Source organism: Anopheles gambiae, chromosome 2 (assembly GCF_943734735.2).
Source record: "Anopheles gambiae chromosome 2, idAnoGambNW_F1_1, whole genome shotgun sequence".
NCBI lineage: Eukaryota > Metazoa > Arthropoda > Insecta > Diptera > Culicidae > Anopheles > Anopheles gambiae.
Genome location: NC_064601.1, coordinates 103,675,556 through 103,692,130, shown reverse-complemented (window position 1 = coordinate 103,692,130; position 16,575 = coordinate 103,675,556). Strand labels below are relative to the sequence as shown.

Below are 16,575 nucleotides of genomic sequence, written 5' to 3'. Positions count from 1 at the left end.
GCGGAAGGAAATTTCGGATGTAAAGGATTGCCCACCGAGTGGGTGCTGACCAAAGTTTCCCACCCAGTTTTGGAATAGTGTAGTGCGCTACACTGCAAAAAGCTTACAACGGTAGTGGTCAGCAACCCTTTCTTTTTAAATATTCAACCTAAAATCTAGACCACCACAGCCACCAGGTATCGGAATTATTCAGCAGACCGCACCGGAAAGCAGGACCGTTCGCAAAAAACAGAGGTGAAACATTTAGGCCGGAATTTTAATTAAATTTTGGATAATTATTTTTTCTATGCTTTCTATGCTACCACTCCCTGTGGATTCCTGCGTGTTAATTCCCGTTTTAGAATTCCTTAGAGTATAGTTAAAAGGTCAAAGGGCACTGTACCTGCATGTGCCTATTCAGCCAATGGCATTTCTCGGACAAATCTGGGCAGCTTATCGATTGTACGCGTGCGTTGCGAATGATTTTCATTGAATTATGTTTAAATGTGACCGTAATTGCATCACCAACCAGCGCTCGTTTATGTGTGTTTCTATTTTAATAACGCGAATGACATAACGAACATCACAAGCAGCAAATTTAATTAGCCACTTAAAGCTCATTATACGTGCTTTATTCTGTACACATCCCCCGATTGACTGCCATCAAAAGCGACTACTACTATCCTTAGCACGACCACTGCTCCAAAAGCTCTGAATAGACGACGAAGCGGGTAGTCAAGCAGTATTTAACATCAGAATGTTCTCGGTGCACAAAACAAAAGGAAAATTCCCAACCAACCAACCCGGGCAGCTCAATTCATCATCATCCTCTAGACTGTTTCGTTTTTTTTTTTCTCAGAGTAAAAAATCCCAAGACCCCCACCACTACTCTCTGTTCTTTTTTTTGTGTGTGTCTGTTTCAGGTAAACGGTGAATACATCACAGCCTGTCCACATGACGACGCGGTCAACATCCTCCGGAATGCTGGCGATATCGTTGTCCTTACTGTGAAGCACTACCGTGCCGCCACACCGTTCCTGCAGAAACAATGTAAGTTCCCGAGCCCTTTCTGTTTGGTTTTTCACAGCACACTGTTCTCAACTCTCCAGTAAACGCATGGCTGCCTGAAGCAACAAAACAGGCAAAAGTCGTCCACTTTTTTGCTTTATTTTTCCCCACTCATTTTCTTGCTCGCACTTTGCATTTTTTGGAATTCGGTCATCTTTACCGGTGGAAAAAGCTGGTGGTAGAATGCGAATTGCGATGAAATGGAGTCAGAAGTAAAGAGCCTTGCGACAACAAAGTGGAAAACGACATACACACTTCAAGTGAAGTGCTGCAAAGCTCAAGTCGTCCTTTCTACCTTCGTTTCAAGGTGTGGGTGTGCTTTCCGTGTAAGCTGTACAGCTAGGAAGCCAGACACGTTTTACCTTGTTGCTTCGCCGGTTTGCTAGCAGCGTGGAAGATACTTTCAATCAAGTTGCAAAAACTTTGGCCTACATTACGCAACTGCTGGGCGGCGGCAACACGGTTTGCGATGGCTATTCGTCGTCTGGCGTATAAAGAGTAAAAAGTTACCACAACAAAACACTTTGTTTGAAGGAAGCCACAACGGACTGACTTTCGTGATGTAATTTACGCTCAGTACTAACTTTTAGTACAAAGTGTGCACTCAGATTGTACGGAGTATTGTTTTTAGTAATTATTTGCTGCAGGGATGTCGAACCCACTATGTCGTGGTATGTGGTTGTATGTGAGCCTATTGAATGTTTAGATTCGGAACAGGGACTTGTTTGTTTACTTATAAAACTTCTATGAGTATGACTTCTTTAGAGTAATATGCCGACAGGAACGTCCAGGATAGACGCGACTTGTCCTGTTCTAAAAAGAGCTGGTTTATGAAACAAATGCATGATTCAGAGTTTTTCATATGATCCGATGAAGTTGACATACTTGCTGGATGCTCTATGATATGAGGGATACATTCCCTAGGCCCGTTTTTTAACCAAATCTAGTGTAAATAAATATTTCCATCTGCGTATTAAGTACAGGTAGTCTCCGAGATACGTGGTGGTGCATAATCGCGAAGTCCTGGTCGCAAACTTCTTGTTCGAAAACTTCTTACTCGCAAAATTCTTGGCGGCAAATTCCTTGGTCGCAAAATTCTTGGGTCGCAAATTCATTGGTCGCAAAATTCTTGGTCACATATCTCTTGTTCGCAAACTTCTTGTTCGCATACTTCTTGGTAGCAAACTTCTTGGTCGCAAAATTCTTGTTTACGCAATTGAATGCACTTGTGCACTTGTTGTGATGGCAAATATTTGCTAAAGAGTCAGTCCTTTTTTACCCCTTAGAAAATCCAATGTCCCGTGTTTCATCATGTGTCAATCTTTTTCATTAACTCTGTCTGCCCGGGCTAACTAAAAGTATTACTGAGGTTTGACACCCCCGGGAAACGCCGGAAAAAAGCATTGTGTTTCGCACACACGCACACACTTTTGACGTCCGTTTGCTAAAAACTTCTTCGCCCGGAAGCGGAACTCTCGTCCAAGTTTGCCTGCAATTAGCTTGCAAGAACCAATTTCCCCTCCCTTCGTTCACGAACGCCTCCAACAGTGCGCGTGGGGAAAGGTGCATCATTTATCATGCAGCAAGTTCCAGCTCCTCCAGAGCCAGTGTCCATGGTTGGAGAAGTGCTGGTTTCAAAGTCACCCGTCAGTCATCCGAAACTGCACCCCCGGGTGTGCTGCATCCAAAATGAATCCTGAACTCCATAATTTATTCCATCCCTTTTTATGCCCCTCCACCACATCCCACTCCTCCAGTAAGCCGAGAAACGCCCGAATCGGACAATGATGCGACGTGCGCAGAGCTGAAGGCGGACGAAAACTGGAAATCGGTCAACAGTAGCCGCCCGGTGTCCATCAGCTCCGAGCCGGAAAATCGATGGATCGACTTGGTTTCGGGTGAGTGCTTTGTGTGCCGCTAAAATGATGCATCGACACAATGTTGCGGGATGATTGATTTGCCCAAACCCGCACTCTATCACTGAAACGATCCCAAACTATCGTCCCCACAGTGCCGCTGATGATGGCATACGTTACGAGGTACATCTACGGCACGGACAAGCTGCGGCCGAACGCGTTCGAGGTGCGCGGACTGAACGGGACCACCACCGGCATCATACACTGCGACGATCTGGCCATCCTCAGCCAGTGGCTCAAGTACATCACGGACAATGTGGTTGGGCTGACGAGCCTGCAGGTACTCCACGGTAACTCCACTGTCCACACGCAGCACACTAAGCATGAGCTCCCCTTCTCTTCCAGATGAAGCTGTTCAACCGGAACTTCCCCGTCGGCGAACGGATCGAGTACATGGGCTGGGTGAACGAGGGCGTCATCAACAATCACATCTCGTGGCAGAGCTACAAGCCCCGCTTTCTGGTGCTGAAGGGTACCGAGGTGATGCTGTTCGACTCGCCGCCGCTCAACGTGACCGGCCTGGCCAAGGCGAACGTCGCCTACAAGGTGTACCAGACGATGTTCCGCGTGGTGAAGGAGTCGGAAACGGTCGACTCCCGGCAGCACTGCTTCCTGCTCCAGAGCTCCGGCCACGAGCCGCGCTACCTGAGCGTGGAGACGCGCCAGGAGCTGCTGCGGATCGAGAACAGCTGGAACGCGGCGATCGTTACGAGCGTGATCAAGCTAGGCGTAAGTGTTGGCGGGAAAGTGTTTAGCTAGTGTCTACGCTTTTAAATATCGCCTCTGTTTCTTTTTAGCGCAAAACGTTCGCCGTCTCCCATCACGGCAAGACGGGCGGACTAACCCTGGACTGGCAGGCCGGATTCTCGCTCACGGAAGGAGCCGAAGCGGCCGTCATCTGGCAGTACAAGTTCTCGCAGCTACGCGGCTCCAGCGACGATGGCAAATCGAAGCTGAAGCTCCACTTCCAGGACCACGAGACGCGCACCATCGAAACGAAGGTATGCAGTCTTCACTCGGGCATTAATTTTTGTTGTTGTCACATGCTTTTTCGTTTTTGCGTAGCGTTCCGCAAAGTTCCTGCCAACTTGACGCACACTGAACGGTGTGCGTGCTGGGTTTTGGGTTGTTTTCTGCATTCTTTCTTGTTAAATGCGTGTTTCACATTCAATGAACGGCTTTGACACTTCGAATCTCTCCGTCAGATTCGTGGATGTCTTTGTAGTGGTGTTTTTTTTCTAATTGTTTGTTTTTGTATTTTGGAATTTCCAATTGAAACTTCGCTTCCGTAGTAGAACCCCGGCACTGGCTAGGGCACTGTAGATGAATGCGCCCGTGTCGTAAACAGAGTGTTGATGCTAATTTCGAGTTTCTATATTGTTTCTTCCTTTCTCTTTTTCGCTTCTCCGCCATCATCTGCCATCATTCGAAAAAAAAAAAATATTGCGATTGGTTATGCCTCTCCCCGCCATTTCGCATCCTTCCGACCCGAAAACCCTTCCACATCATCATCCCTTGGGTTAAAGGAACTCGAGTGTCATGTGCTGCAAAGTTTGCTGTTCTGCATGCATGCCTTTCTGACAGCGAAAGTTGCTTCCGTCGATCCCACCTTCCTGAGCTCGATCCAGCAAGCCTAGAGACGCGGAAGACGTCCCCAGCGGTCTTCCTTCAGGCGCGGCGGGTAGCCGAGATGTGCTGCCTACTACACTTTCCCGGCCACCCCCGGATTGGGGCTGAGACATTTTACAGGTCCAAAGCGAGAGAGAGAGACACACACATACACACTGAGACGAAGACGGGATATCTTTCCGGACGTCCCGTCTCCCTTTGGTCCATCGTCTCCCAGCGTCCCAAGCGATACAGAGCAATTGTCAACCGAGAGCTTACAGACTTCAACGAATTCTAACGCAAGAGAAGTGTCAACGCAATAACGACTAAGTAAATCCAAAACGCATTCATCTGCAGCGAGAAGGGTTTCAGGTGTGGTGAGGTGGTGATCCCATCACCTTTGGCCACCTGGACTGGATGTGGACTACTGCCCCGTTCAATGTGTGTCGACGGAGACGTTTTTAGCTTTATCCCAGAGCATGTAGGCATTAGTTTAGATTGTTCAAAATATGGCAAAGGTTAGAAATTAGGTGGCAACCAATCGCTCCGAACGGGGAAAGATGGTCGAACGAAGTGGACGTTGGTCTTGGGTGGTAACGATCCAATTAAAAGGTTAGGTTTCATTCGTTGTGATTGTTGGCTAGTTGTTTATTGGACTAGAGAGAAGCACGCATGTATGAGCAGGTACATGGAGGTTGCTTTTCCGTGAAGGATAAGTTTGAGTTTTAAGTTTGTTGGATAGATAAACCATCAGTAAGGATATAAACTAGTAAACAGATGTAACCCACCCTGGCACAAGCATGTTGAGATCTTCCCAGCACAAAACAGCAACCTCCAATGAATGGACAATCTCCTTCTCCTTTCCAGTATGTGTGCGAATTACTCGAAATGCACTGACAATGTTTTCTACGCTCAAGCAGATCGTTAAGTTTATCATTTCAAAGACAGTTTTCATCAATTCAAAGCGAGCATTTAACCATGGTCACCTTATTTGGCAAAGTCCACAATCTATCCAATTGTGCTATTGATCCATAACTTCCCTCAGACTGCAGTGATTGCTCCCGTATGGGACGACCTCTAGCGTCTCAGTGCGCACTCCCACCCGTGTTTTTAGATTGATGGCAGCTATTTTCGTGATGAGCTGCTGCTGCTGATTGTTCCTTCCTTTCTCGGGTCAACCCTTCATTGCCTGCTAACATGCGCAACCCGTTCCGCCACCGATAGGGGACCCCAATGCTCCCTAAGGTCCTATATTTCAACGTGTACCACAGCTACCGGGCATAGCATTTACTAAGCAACAGAGACGTGCGAAGTGGGTTACACGGATTTAATTGCAAATTGCCACCAACGGTTGCGTGCACCAAGTAGCTTGGTTGTATTACTGTGTGGCTACAAGGAGGGTGGTAATTATCAAGTCACACAAACATAGCATGGTGAACTGGCCCCTTGCACCACATGAGAGCGATTCATGAAGTCCAACTCCAGTGTGGTTTGATTGAATAGCATTGAATTGAATATGGTGAGGCGCAAAAAAAGGGAAAACAAGAACCATTTTCTTTCCCCCAGTTGGGATGTCAAATTGATACCCCGAGGCGAGTTACAGTTGTTAGTGTTGTGTTCGGATGGCCGAGAGTATACACAATTTATATTTACACCGAACACGTAATAAACAATACACAATACTTTATTACACGATCAGCCCTTGTGTTCCCGACGGTGTCCCACGAGCGTCTGGCGCTCTCTCGTCTGCTAACCGCTCATCAGTCACTCAGTGGCTGCATACGTTCTTAACGCCGAATAAAGGGAGCCTTCCACTTCGTGACCACAACAGTTAGTTAATGGAATGTGTTATAAAATGGAAAACCCCAAAAGTCTGTATCCGAATTGAATTTGTGCACTCTTCCTTCGAACTGTACGTCACACCGGATCCTTTAGAAACATAAACAAAGCACATAAATACATAGCTACAATACAGCTACTAGAAGAAAAAAACAGAAAGCTAGGTTATACTAGACGCACGTGCGCACTCCGATATAGTTGTTAAAGTAACGTCTAAACTAGAAGTAATGGAAACATCTCTTTCAGTGCCGCAAACCGAGCACACTGATACCACTGTACCCACCAAAAACGAAATACAACAAATTTAAAAAACACACAACCGAACGAAAGCGATTTAAGCAAATACCGATGTTAAATAGATATTAAATCGAACCCCCCCGAATGTCTGCCGAGATCAAAACGTAGAACAATTTCATAATTAACCACACCAACACCTTGTTAGATAGATTGTAAAGCAAAACCAAACATTTAACACAGCAACGAGTGGAAAGAGTTAAGCGTAAAGCAATGGAGAGAAGAGAGCAAGCAAACAAATATACACCTTCAGATTAACCAAACCATAACACGTCTATAACCCAGAAGCGAACTGGATATCTAACTCCACTATACTACTACCACTGCTACCAATAACTAATAACACCTGCAAAAAAAAAAACAGCAACATGCTGCAAATCCAACATATACTTGTATATCTAAATAAAATAGAAAACCCAAGAAAAACAACAAAAAACTCCACAGACTAGTCAAGAAATTATGAAATCAAAAATCAAATTACAAAACTACTAACTTCTTTAGTGAAGAACGCGCCGTTACATGGAAAATAGTTAAAACATGATGTATAAACGGAAACAAAAACATACACACACACGCTGATACACATTAATATTGGTAACTGTTACAAAACTGTGGGCACAAACTACTTGTAAGTGTGACTAGCAAAGCAGAATAGCAGCAAACTTGAGTTGGAATCGAAACAGCAAATAGCATATCAATTGCTTCAGATCAGTTCAGACCAACTAAGGAAACACATTGTAACAACTGTCTTTCCTGTTAGTACTATTAGCCGGCGCTTGGCATTTATCTATTTGCACTTGTTTTGTTTTTCTTTGTTTTGTTTGTTTCTGGATTTGATTCCGTTTCTTTTGCATCTTTTCTCTCCGTTTTTGCTCTGTGCTTGAGTGACATGGTTTATACCTCTGGTTTTGAGTAACAATAGCTTATTGGTTACTTTTCATCTTACTTTTACTTTCTTCTACTGCCTCTTTCTACCTACTTCTACAAACACACTTTCCTGATCTGCTGTCTTTCTTTTCATGTCTTTCTCTTAATTCTAGATATAAAACTGCCCTGTTTGCTTTCAGCAAAATTGATACACACAGAACAATGCAACCACAATGCCATATTACAGTGTGAAAAGTACGCTCAAAGGGAGCTCCTGTTAGTTGATTTTACTTCATTTTTACCTGAAATACAGCAAAAAGGCGAAAAAAATACATCTAATTATATCGCTTTGTCGCGAATTACAGTGAGGCAATTACTTTTATGTGTCTTATATAGAGCAAACACAGAGTGTAAAATTGAACCAAACTACAATATTCCAATATGTACCAACACTATGGGAAGAAAAGTTAAAAGCACGTGAACTGAAAAAAAATATATTAAAATTTGCTCATTAGATCCCGATTTACCGAATCTCTTGCTACTTCATCTGTAAGCATTGCAGTACTATTGAGTGATTTTATGAGCATCTTAATAATTACACATTAACACACTCTCGCTGTTCTACCATTGTTCGCAAAAATGGTTTATGAAACTGTCTGTTGATATTTGATTGCTTTATACTGTGACTAGTTATGGCCCGGTAAAATCTACCGGATGTCCTCAAATTTAGAATTATTTTTAAACTCTACACGTTCAGTGGCAAGAACCATAACTCAAACACCTATCTGTTCTTATGCGTTACACCACAAATGCGTTAACCTTGTAACTTCCTGGACAGTTCTTACTGTACTTTGCAGAACCGTTAAATATCGATGAGGCTACTTTTGAGCCAAGTCACGCAATTTTGTAATTTTCGAACTGATACATTCCATGCCTCTGTTGACACAAATGTATAATTTTTGTATTATTATTTTTTAGTTATCGGCGTGATTTTTTGGAATATATAGCTAAGTAGTAACCTCAACTACGTGTGCATTGAATAACGTATTGATGTGCAGTGGATTAAAAAATAGGGTGCCGCTAATACATATACAACATGTTTAGATCCAATCCCAATTGTGTACTTAAAAACATACAATTTTTGAAATGCTCACTTCTGCTTCAATCCATTTTGTGTTTTTTGTGCCCATAAATGTAAGATTGAACTATAAAAATATGATATCGCACATGGTTCGAATTCCATTTCTACTCTTTTTTTCGACTTATGTTTCATACGTTAAATAATAAATAATAGATGCTTAGAACATTTTCAATGTAAATTTTCAAAAAGTTGATTTTCAAAAACACCGTCAAAATTTTATTTTATTATCCTGAAACTGGTTTTGAGGTATTGAATGGAAATGGTATTTGTGTATGAAACAAATGTTATTGTTGCGCCAAATATCAAATTTCAACCGTGAACATATATAACATATAACCCTCATATAACCATTCCAAAGGTGTAGTTCTAATATTCCGATCTATACTGTTATAGAAAAGAATGGTTCAACACTGTTATAGCCTTTCCAGACCAATTAACTAAATTCACGTTTACTTGCAAACTACTTTATTTACTCTTGCCGCCCCACATTTTTCAGATTTTGCTTCTAATTTGACGTGTCCTTAATTATAACGTGGCTGTTCTTAATCAACACCATAGTACGGTGATAGCATCACATGGTAGATATCGCCATCACTCTTGATAGATACAGTCAGAATCTTTTCAGCCTTCTTGGGCACGTTACAGTAAGCATAGTTTCATTGTGGATCATTCTGCAGTTGATGCTGATCCGACTGAATGCAGTGCGCACGGTTGTCTCACCTTACGCCCAGTATGTTGCAGTCATGTTGCACAATGAACCATCTCTCCCTTTTGTGCTTTGTTCCGGAAGGACTTCCTGAAATAAGTAGTTCTTCCCGCCCGCGAGCAAATCGTTACATATCCAATTTTAACTTTCAAGCCATCAACATCCGCCGCTTTCTTGCTCGGAATTTCAGCAAGGCTTCTTAGCATATGGCCGCTTAGGGTCTCTCGGCTACAGCTGCCTCTTATTGTCATGCGTTGTCCTTGTCCCGACTCTGCCAATATTGCGGAGTAGTAGATTTGAGGGAGTAGTAGATTTGGGGCGGTCCCTTGGTACGTGGTCATCAACTCGAACGACTCAATAACATGCCCGTCATGGGTTCAAACCCAGAATGGACCGTCCGCCCGTAGCAAGGATTGAATATCCGGCTTCGTGGTAATGAATTAAGTCTCGAAAGCCTGTATAGGCTGGCATGTCCGCGTAGGACGTTACGACAAATAGAAGAAGATTTAAGGGAGTGTACATGTTCGACGTCCTGGGTATAGCAACCCATTTTACAGGATATTATGTACCACACTTATCTGCCGATGACGACGGTGTTTGTAGTATTCGAAGTGCTTAAGCACCAATAATGAGTATGGTTGGCTTTATTAATGATTCAATGAATTGGAATATCAACCATTTCACAATTAAGCTATTTTGCATAGTATTCAAGCATGTTTTTTTAAATATTGCCTTGAATATCTTGATTTATAATGGGAAGGGGTATGAGAGGGGACACTTTATCATCAGGTAGCTAATTTGCAACTTTAATTATTAAAAAAAAAACATTATATCCAATACCATGTGTTTTCAAATCGCTTTGTGTAAACAAAATATCTAAGTAACCATTGCCTTCATTACCCGAGGAGTGGCAGTGTGGCATGGAGCAAGTCCTTTCGCAGCAACGCGCGTTGCTAGGAGAGCTCTGCTCTTACCGCTTTCTCTCTCTCGCTGAATGTTTACTCTCACGTCATTGTGGCGATTTTCGATTTTATATATAGTGAGACAAAAACAAAAGTGGGGAGGGGGGTGTGAACTATTTTTTTTACACTCAACACTAAAACACACACGTATACACATACACATACTACAAGCGTATATTGTTGTTATCACCTGCTAAAGAGGTTTTGGGTGCTTGTTAAGAAACTGTTCTCGTAATTATTACATACTTTACAATCGTTAACTGCACAACGCTAGGAGAAATTGAAAACAAAAAAACCCAAATGCTTCGTATTATTCTGCGATTCTGCAATCTTTTTTACGCACAAAATTAGCTGAGCTGTTTTTTTTTCTGCCTTCCGAACATTAAAGACAGATGTATTTACAATTATAATGCTCTTCCAAAATCAGATATTTGGAGTCGTGCATTGTATGCTGTGTGCTGTCTTTACACACCTTCTTTGACTATCAAAGGAACAAGAGTTTAAGCGATTCAGTAGCTTACTTAAAAAGGTTAGAATATATTAGTTGCACGCAGTGCTATATATTTTACATTTACATTTGCAAAAGCAAAACACAGCAACACAAACGAATGTGAAAGAAAAAGATCTGACCTAGGGAAGGAAAAGAAACCGTATAATCAAACAATTGTTCACTTGTGAAAGTAGACGATAGGACGTGTCTGCGTATTTGTATGTGTGTGTGTGTGTGAGAGAGAGAGAGAGAGAGAGAGAGAGAGAGAGAGAGAGTGAAAGCAAGATAAAAAAAAAGTCAGCACAAGAAAGCTATATATTACTGTAGGGTATATACAAACACGCATATATACAATATATTGCTATTTAACGGAAAATCTATCCCTGTCAACATATATTTACACGAGATCGCTCGGGCAACAATTTTCCGTACATCTTCCCTTTGTGTAATCCACATAAACACACACACGACTGGACGGGATGCAGGCACAACTTCTTCCCTTCGAATGTGTATTCCCAGTGCAGTGTAAGAGGATACTTAGTAGAGCTTCCTTTTAAAAACAAATATTTTTCTGTGCACGAACAAATGGACGGGTTTGCCCTCGTTTACAAACAATTTCAAAACAATTCCTTCCGTAGAAATGGTAGTGCTAATAACGAAAAAACAAAATGGTGCACAAAACACTGGCCATAAACTTTTATCACACACTGTATCTCTCTCTCTCTCTCTCAATCTTTGAATATCCCGATTAGCCGGACTGTACTGTATGCAAGACAGAGCACACTTCTTCGAATGCACCGCCGCCCATTTTTAAAAACGAAACGATATACCAAAAAAAAAACAAAAAAAAAACGACAAGCAAAAGATTGTAAAACCAACTAACCACAAACACATTAAACGCACCTTAGTAAGGGATAGGAAAGGGATAAGTCAATAGTCATCACTAAAACAAACCAAACAGGTGGTGTAGGAAGAGCAGTAGGCATCGGAGCAGTGAGTACAAGATTGGATTGGGTATGTTAAAAGAATTGTAAAATTGTGCTGGAAGGACACGCAAGGATGGTAGACGGTGCAGAACACAGATCACATTCTAAGTCAACTAATCATTTGCTTAGAGAGCGTACAGGTATAGGTTAGGTTAAGTTTTCCTGCTTTATCTTAATTGAACTAGCAACAGCTGGTAAAGGGCTTTCAATGAATACTAATTATGTGAAAATGGTTTGGTTGGGAAATAAACAACTTAGTTTAATCATTACTCCATCATAAAACTTGAGTAAAGCGGAATCAGGCAAATCAGTTATGTGTGAAGCTCAAATAGAAAAGGGATTAAAATGGAACAAAATGAGTAAGTAACAGTGCTACTTACCAACTCTACTCGTCTTGCAAAGCTGGATGGCCCCTCTAGTTCACTTCTTCGTCGCCTGACAGAATGAACTCTCCGGTGTGCACCGGGGTTGTCGTTTTTGTAAAACGGTGGCTCTCTTCCGGTTGCGTTCCCACCCACACTGGGAAGCGGTAATTGAGTTGTTGATTGTGGACATGATCGAAAATCCGATACCCAAAATAAAAGCTGAAACATGTGATGTACTACAAAACACTGCGCGCAGGCACCCACTCCTTTTCTCACTTTACTCGGCAGTCATCCGAAATTACGGACCGGTAGAAGACACAGTTTTTACTGTTTTGCATTATTATTTTGGTAGCCGAGTTGCCTACACCTTCCTGTGATTTGTTTTATTGGATTGGTTTATACCATTTACCTTACTTTTTTAATTATTAAATCTTTACAATCTTGGTATCATCGTGGGGAAACCTCGTTATACCCTTCTTGCCTTCTAGTTTCTAGCATTGCTGATTTTTGCTTGATTCAATTTGCAATGTACACAACAAAACAAAATGCTGCACTGCACACCACCCAATGTTCCACACTTTCTAGTTTAAAATAAGAAGAAACGGCTTCAACACAGTTCAACAAAAGCCACCTTCACTACACATTTTCTCCTAATTAAATGACTGGACAGTAACGAGGTGCTTCTTACCCGGCTTTCTCTCTCTCTCTATGCGGTATTGCATAGCCTTCTACACAGTGCCTACTTTAATCCAGTAAAATTAATATGACTTTTGGGAGGGGCGGGGGCGCCTTATTTTGACGTTTAAGAAATTTAAGTGAAACGGCAAGCAGCAGCAATGCGACTTTCCAGACCATTCTAGATAGATGCGTGGAAGAAGGGTGCACTGAACTGTGTGTCCTTGTTTGGAGCCAGGAAACGGGCTCGTTAACGGGGGTCTGCTGACTATTTTTTCTGTTTTGCTTGACGTTTCGGATGGGTGTCTTATGAATGATCTCTGATAGCACTTTGGCTGGACCAGCCTCTCACTCCCCACATTCACTCGGCGTTACAGTACTGCACCGTCATGGTGGTCCGATTGAACAGCTCGAGCGTGAGCGAACTGAGAAAGACGGGCACCGAGTTGTGCGTTTTGAACTGCGTCTCGACCAGATCGCGCAGCGACGCGGCATAGTCCGATTCGAGCAGCGTCAGCACACTGCCGTCCGGTGCGAGCGCAAAGTTCAGGTACTCGTCCGGGCTTTCCGCGTACTGGCTGCGCAGCTGAAAGTAGCTACCGCTGATGCGGTCAATCTTGAAGCCGAACAGCAGATTCACCACGGTGCGGAAGTCTTCCGACGACTGCTGGTACAGCTCCTTCCGCTGGTCGTACTTGGCCTGCAGCTCCTTCAGCTGCATCCGCAGGTCGACCGACTCCTTTATCTTCATCGTCATGTTGCCCGTCTCGTCCGTGTTGTGCAGACACTCGGTCAGATCTTGGTTCGTTTCCTGCAGCCGCTGTATGTGCAGCTTCAGCCGCTCGATTTCGGCCATCAGCTTCAGCTTCGTGTTGTGCTCCGCCACGATATCTTCCGTCGCCGGGCTGTTGATGTAGCGCACCAGCTTCGTCGTTTGGGTCGGGCACGGGCGGTTTATCTGTGCCCTTAGCGTTCGGTTTTCTACCTCCACCTCCAGCTCGTCCTTGCGCCGCTTCAGACGCTCATTCTCCAGCCGCAGCTCGTCGATCTCTTTGCGTAGCTTCTCGTACTGCTCGGACGTTAGTACGAAGCCTAGATGTGTAGGAGGAGGTTTGGTAGTGGGAAGGTAAGTAAATTTTACTGTTAGACATAATTTGTCGTGGAAGAAATGCACCTTTGGTGGAACTCTTACCTTACCTTGAGTTTAAAAAAACTACACCTAAATTCTACTTAAATCATAAATAGACTTCTGAAATACCAAACAACATGCCCGTCATGGGTTATGCACCATATGTATGGGCTGAGTCACCATGCCCAGAGCAGACTATCATCCTACTAAGTATATCACGCTCACATGTCACGGCCAAGCTCATTAGTGGCTTAGGCCAACCCCTAGACCGACTAAGTATATTGTGCCAAATAAGAAGAAGTAATACCTATTGTCTACGGGGATGCTAAATACGTAACGAATGTTCGTGTATTTTTAGTACAACGTAATGCTTCATTAAACACTTTTCCATTGCGACGCCACAAATGAGGTTATTCCTACACATAATAATTCCTACATAGAAAAAGAAACTTCCACTGTGTGTATGGAGAACTACAAAAAGTACATTTTGCTCTACTTTTTCAACCCAAATAATCAACTTCGTCTACTTACTGATATCGGGCAACACTTTGTTCGCTTGCAGATCGGCCTCCTGCTTCTGGCACAGATCCTTGTACCCGGTCAGCGTCTTTTCCAGCATTTCGATCCGTGCCCTTAGCTGCTTCTTGTCCGCCTCACTGCCCACGACGGAATGGCTAACTGTTTGGAGTGGAAAAGAAGTCCCGTTTTAGTACCACCACCACTCACACAACCATCCTCACTGTCCCACGCTCCACTCACTCGTAAGATCATTCTCGTAGCTTTCCAGCAGCTGCTTCAGATAGTCCCGCTCGCCCGTCACCAGGTTCAGCTTCTTCTGCGCCCGATGCACGATGCTCTGCAAACCTTCCTGGGCCCGCTTGTAGTCGGCGAGCCGCCCGTTCAGCAGCGCATTCTCCGACTGCAGCTCCTCGATGCGCCCCTGTATCTGGTGCTTCTCCGTCTGCACCGACGACTGCTCGTTCGCCAGCACCAGATCCTTCTGCAGGATCTGCTCGATGCGGTTGCGCATCGTTTTCGCGCTAACGAGGCTCTCCTTGGGCGTGTAGTCCTTGCCGAGCTGGCGCCACTCGACCAGCTCCCGCTCGAGCTCCTTCACGCGCACCTCCAGCGCCGCCGACAGCGCATCCTTCTGCTCCAGATCCTTCAGCCGCGCCTGCGAGCTGGCCACCTGCTCCTCGAGCAGCAGCTTGTCGCCGATCAGGCTCTGCAGGTTCTTTAGCTGGTCCTTCAGCCGCACGTTCTCCTTCTCGATCTCGGTGGTATTCGCCAGCCGGTCGGCCGACACCTTCGACAGGCTTTTCCAGTCCTCGTAGCTGCCCACCTCGTACTCGAGCGTTTTCACGCGCGATTCCGCCTCCGCCAGCCGGTCCTGCGTCGCTTCCAGCTCGCGCTTCGTCTGATCGTACGCGTCCGCCTTGCTCTGGAGCGTGTCGTTGATTTCGCGCGTCGTGTCCAGCTCGTCCTGCGCGAGCGTCAGCTGCTGCTCGAGGTCGTTCACCTGGGTGGTGAGGTCGCGTATTTCCGTGTTCAGCTCGCCGGTGTCCGAATCGTACTTCTGCTCCAGCCGCTGCAGCGCCTGCCGCAGCTCGAACTGCCGCCCGTCGGCTTCGGTTTTGAGCTGCTGGAGCTGGGTGCGCACTTTGTTCAGGTCCTGCTTGGCCACGTGTTCGCGCTTGCGGACGAGCTGCAGGTGCTTCTCGAGATCGGTCACCTTCTGCCCGCTGAAGCCCAGCTCCTTCTCGAGCGAGGATATTTTGTGCTGGTTGCGCAGCTGCGTCGTTGCCATTTCCGTGTTGAGGTGTTCAATTTCCTTCTTCAGGAACGTTATCTACGGTGGGTGGGTAAAGAGATCGGTAAACTGCGGAACCACCGCCAAAAACAAAACTCGTTCGTTGCCTTACCCTTGAGCGTGCCTCGATCAGATCGGCCTTTATACGACGCGACTCCCACGGGCTTTGGGCCACCTGCGTGGTGGTGGTGTAGCCGGTCGCAGTTGTCGAAAACGAATCGCCACTAACGTTCGCTTCGTACATCGTATCGGTGGTCCTATCACATCCCGGGCCGGATATGCGGCGTTTCTTACGGCCTACAGGAAGAAAAAAAGAGTGCATTGCAGCAGGCTGTTCAGTCTTTCAACCCACAATCCACCTTCACTTACTTAGCTCAAACGAGGCACTGTTTTCGAAGCTCAGCCGGCTTGAGCCGATCGCGGTAGACGAACTCATCCCGTACGTCGTTAGCGTCTCATCGCATCCCTCGCCGTCCATCGTGGTTTGCATCGCGGCCGCCACCACTTTTTTGTGCCGAGTAAGCTTGCCTCACGCCACCAACCTGCACCGCTGCTCGAGATGGGAGACTCGCTGGACCGGTGTCTTATCGCCGGGAAAACTGCCACCTGTTCCGTGTTGCTCTGTTTTCTTACACGATTTAGCAGAAACCGGTATGCTTCACTTTTCTGCAGACGATCCTTTTGGGCATCACCGAATGATGCCTGTTGTTGACAATAGTTTCGTTAAAAATGTGCATGAG

The 16,575-nt window shown here is 44.9% G+C and overlaps 2 protein-coding genes across 5 annotated transcripts in view; one reads left to right on the top strand and one right to left on the bottom strand.

Moving 5' to 3' along the window:
* LOC1277220 (gamma-1-syntrophin) overlaps positions 1–8,258 on the top strand; it is a 55,685-nt gene extending 47,427 nt beyond the window's left edge. For 3 of the 4 annotated variants that reach the window (XM_061650738.1, XM_061650739.1, XM_061650740.1), the window contains 6 exons: positions 903–1,029; positions 2,805–2,945; positions 3,059–3,243; positions 3,309–3,692; positions 3,761–3,964; positions 4,490–8,258. In XM_061650738.1, coding sequence (XP_061506722.1) covers positions 903–1,029; positions 2,805–2,945; positions 3,059–3,243; positions 3,309–3,692; positions 3,761–3,964; positions 4,490–4,600 — 1,152 coding nt within the window. In that variant the 3' untranslated portion in view covers positions 4,601–8,258. The remainder of the gene's footprint in view (positions 1–902; positions 1,030–2,804; positions 2,946–3,058; positions 3,244–3,308; positions 3,693–3,760; positions 3,965–4,489) is intronic. The other variant, XM_061650741.1, reaches the window with a different exon arrangement.
* A 4,284-nt stretch (positions 8,259–12,542) lies between these two features.
* Positions 12,543–16,575, bottom strand: LOC1277219 (mitotic spindle assembly checkpoint protein MAD1). The gene is made up of 5 exons (XM_316663.5): positions 16,205–16,575; positions 15,948–16,132; positions 14,785–15,874; positions 14,557–14,703; positions 12,543–13,988 (listed from the first exon to the last, which is right to left on the bottom strand). The coding sequence occupies exons 1-5, from the start codon at positions 16,323–16,325 to the stop codon at positions 13,258–13,260; spliced, it is 2,274 nt and encodes a 757-aa protein (XP_316663.5). The 5' UTR covers positions 16,326–16,575; the 3' UTR covers positions 12,543–13,257.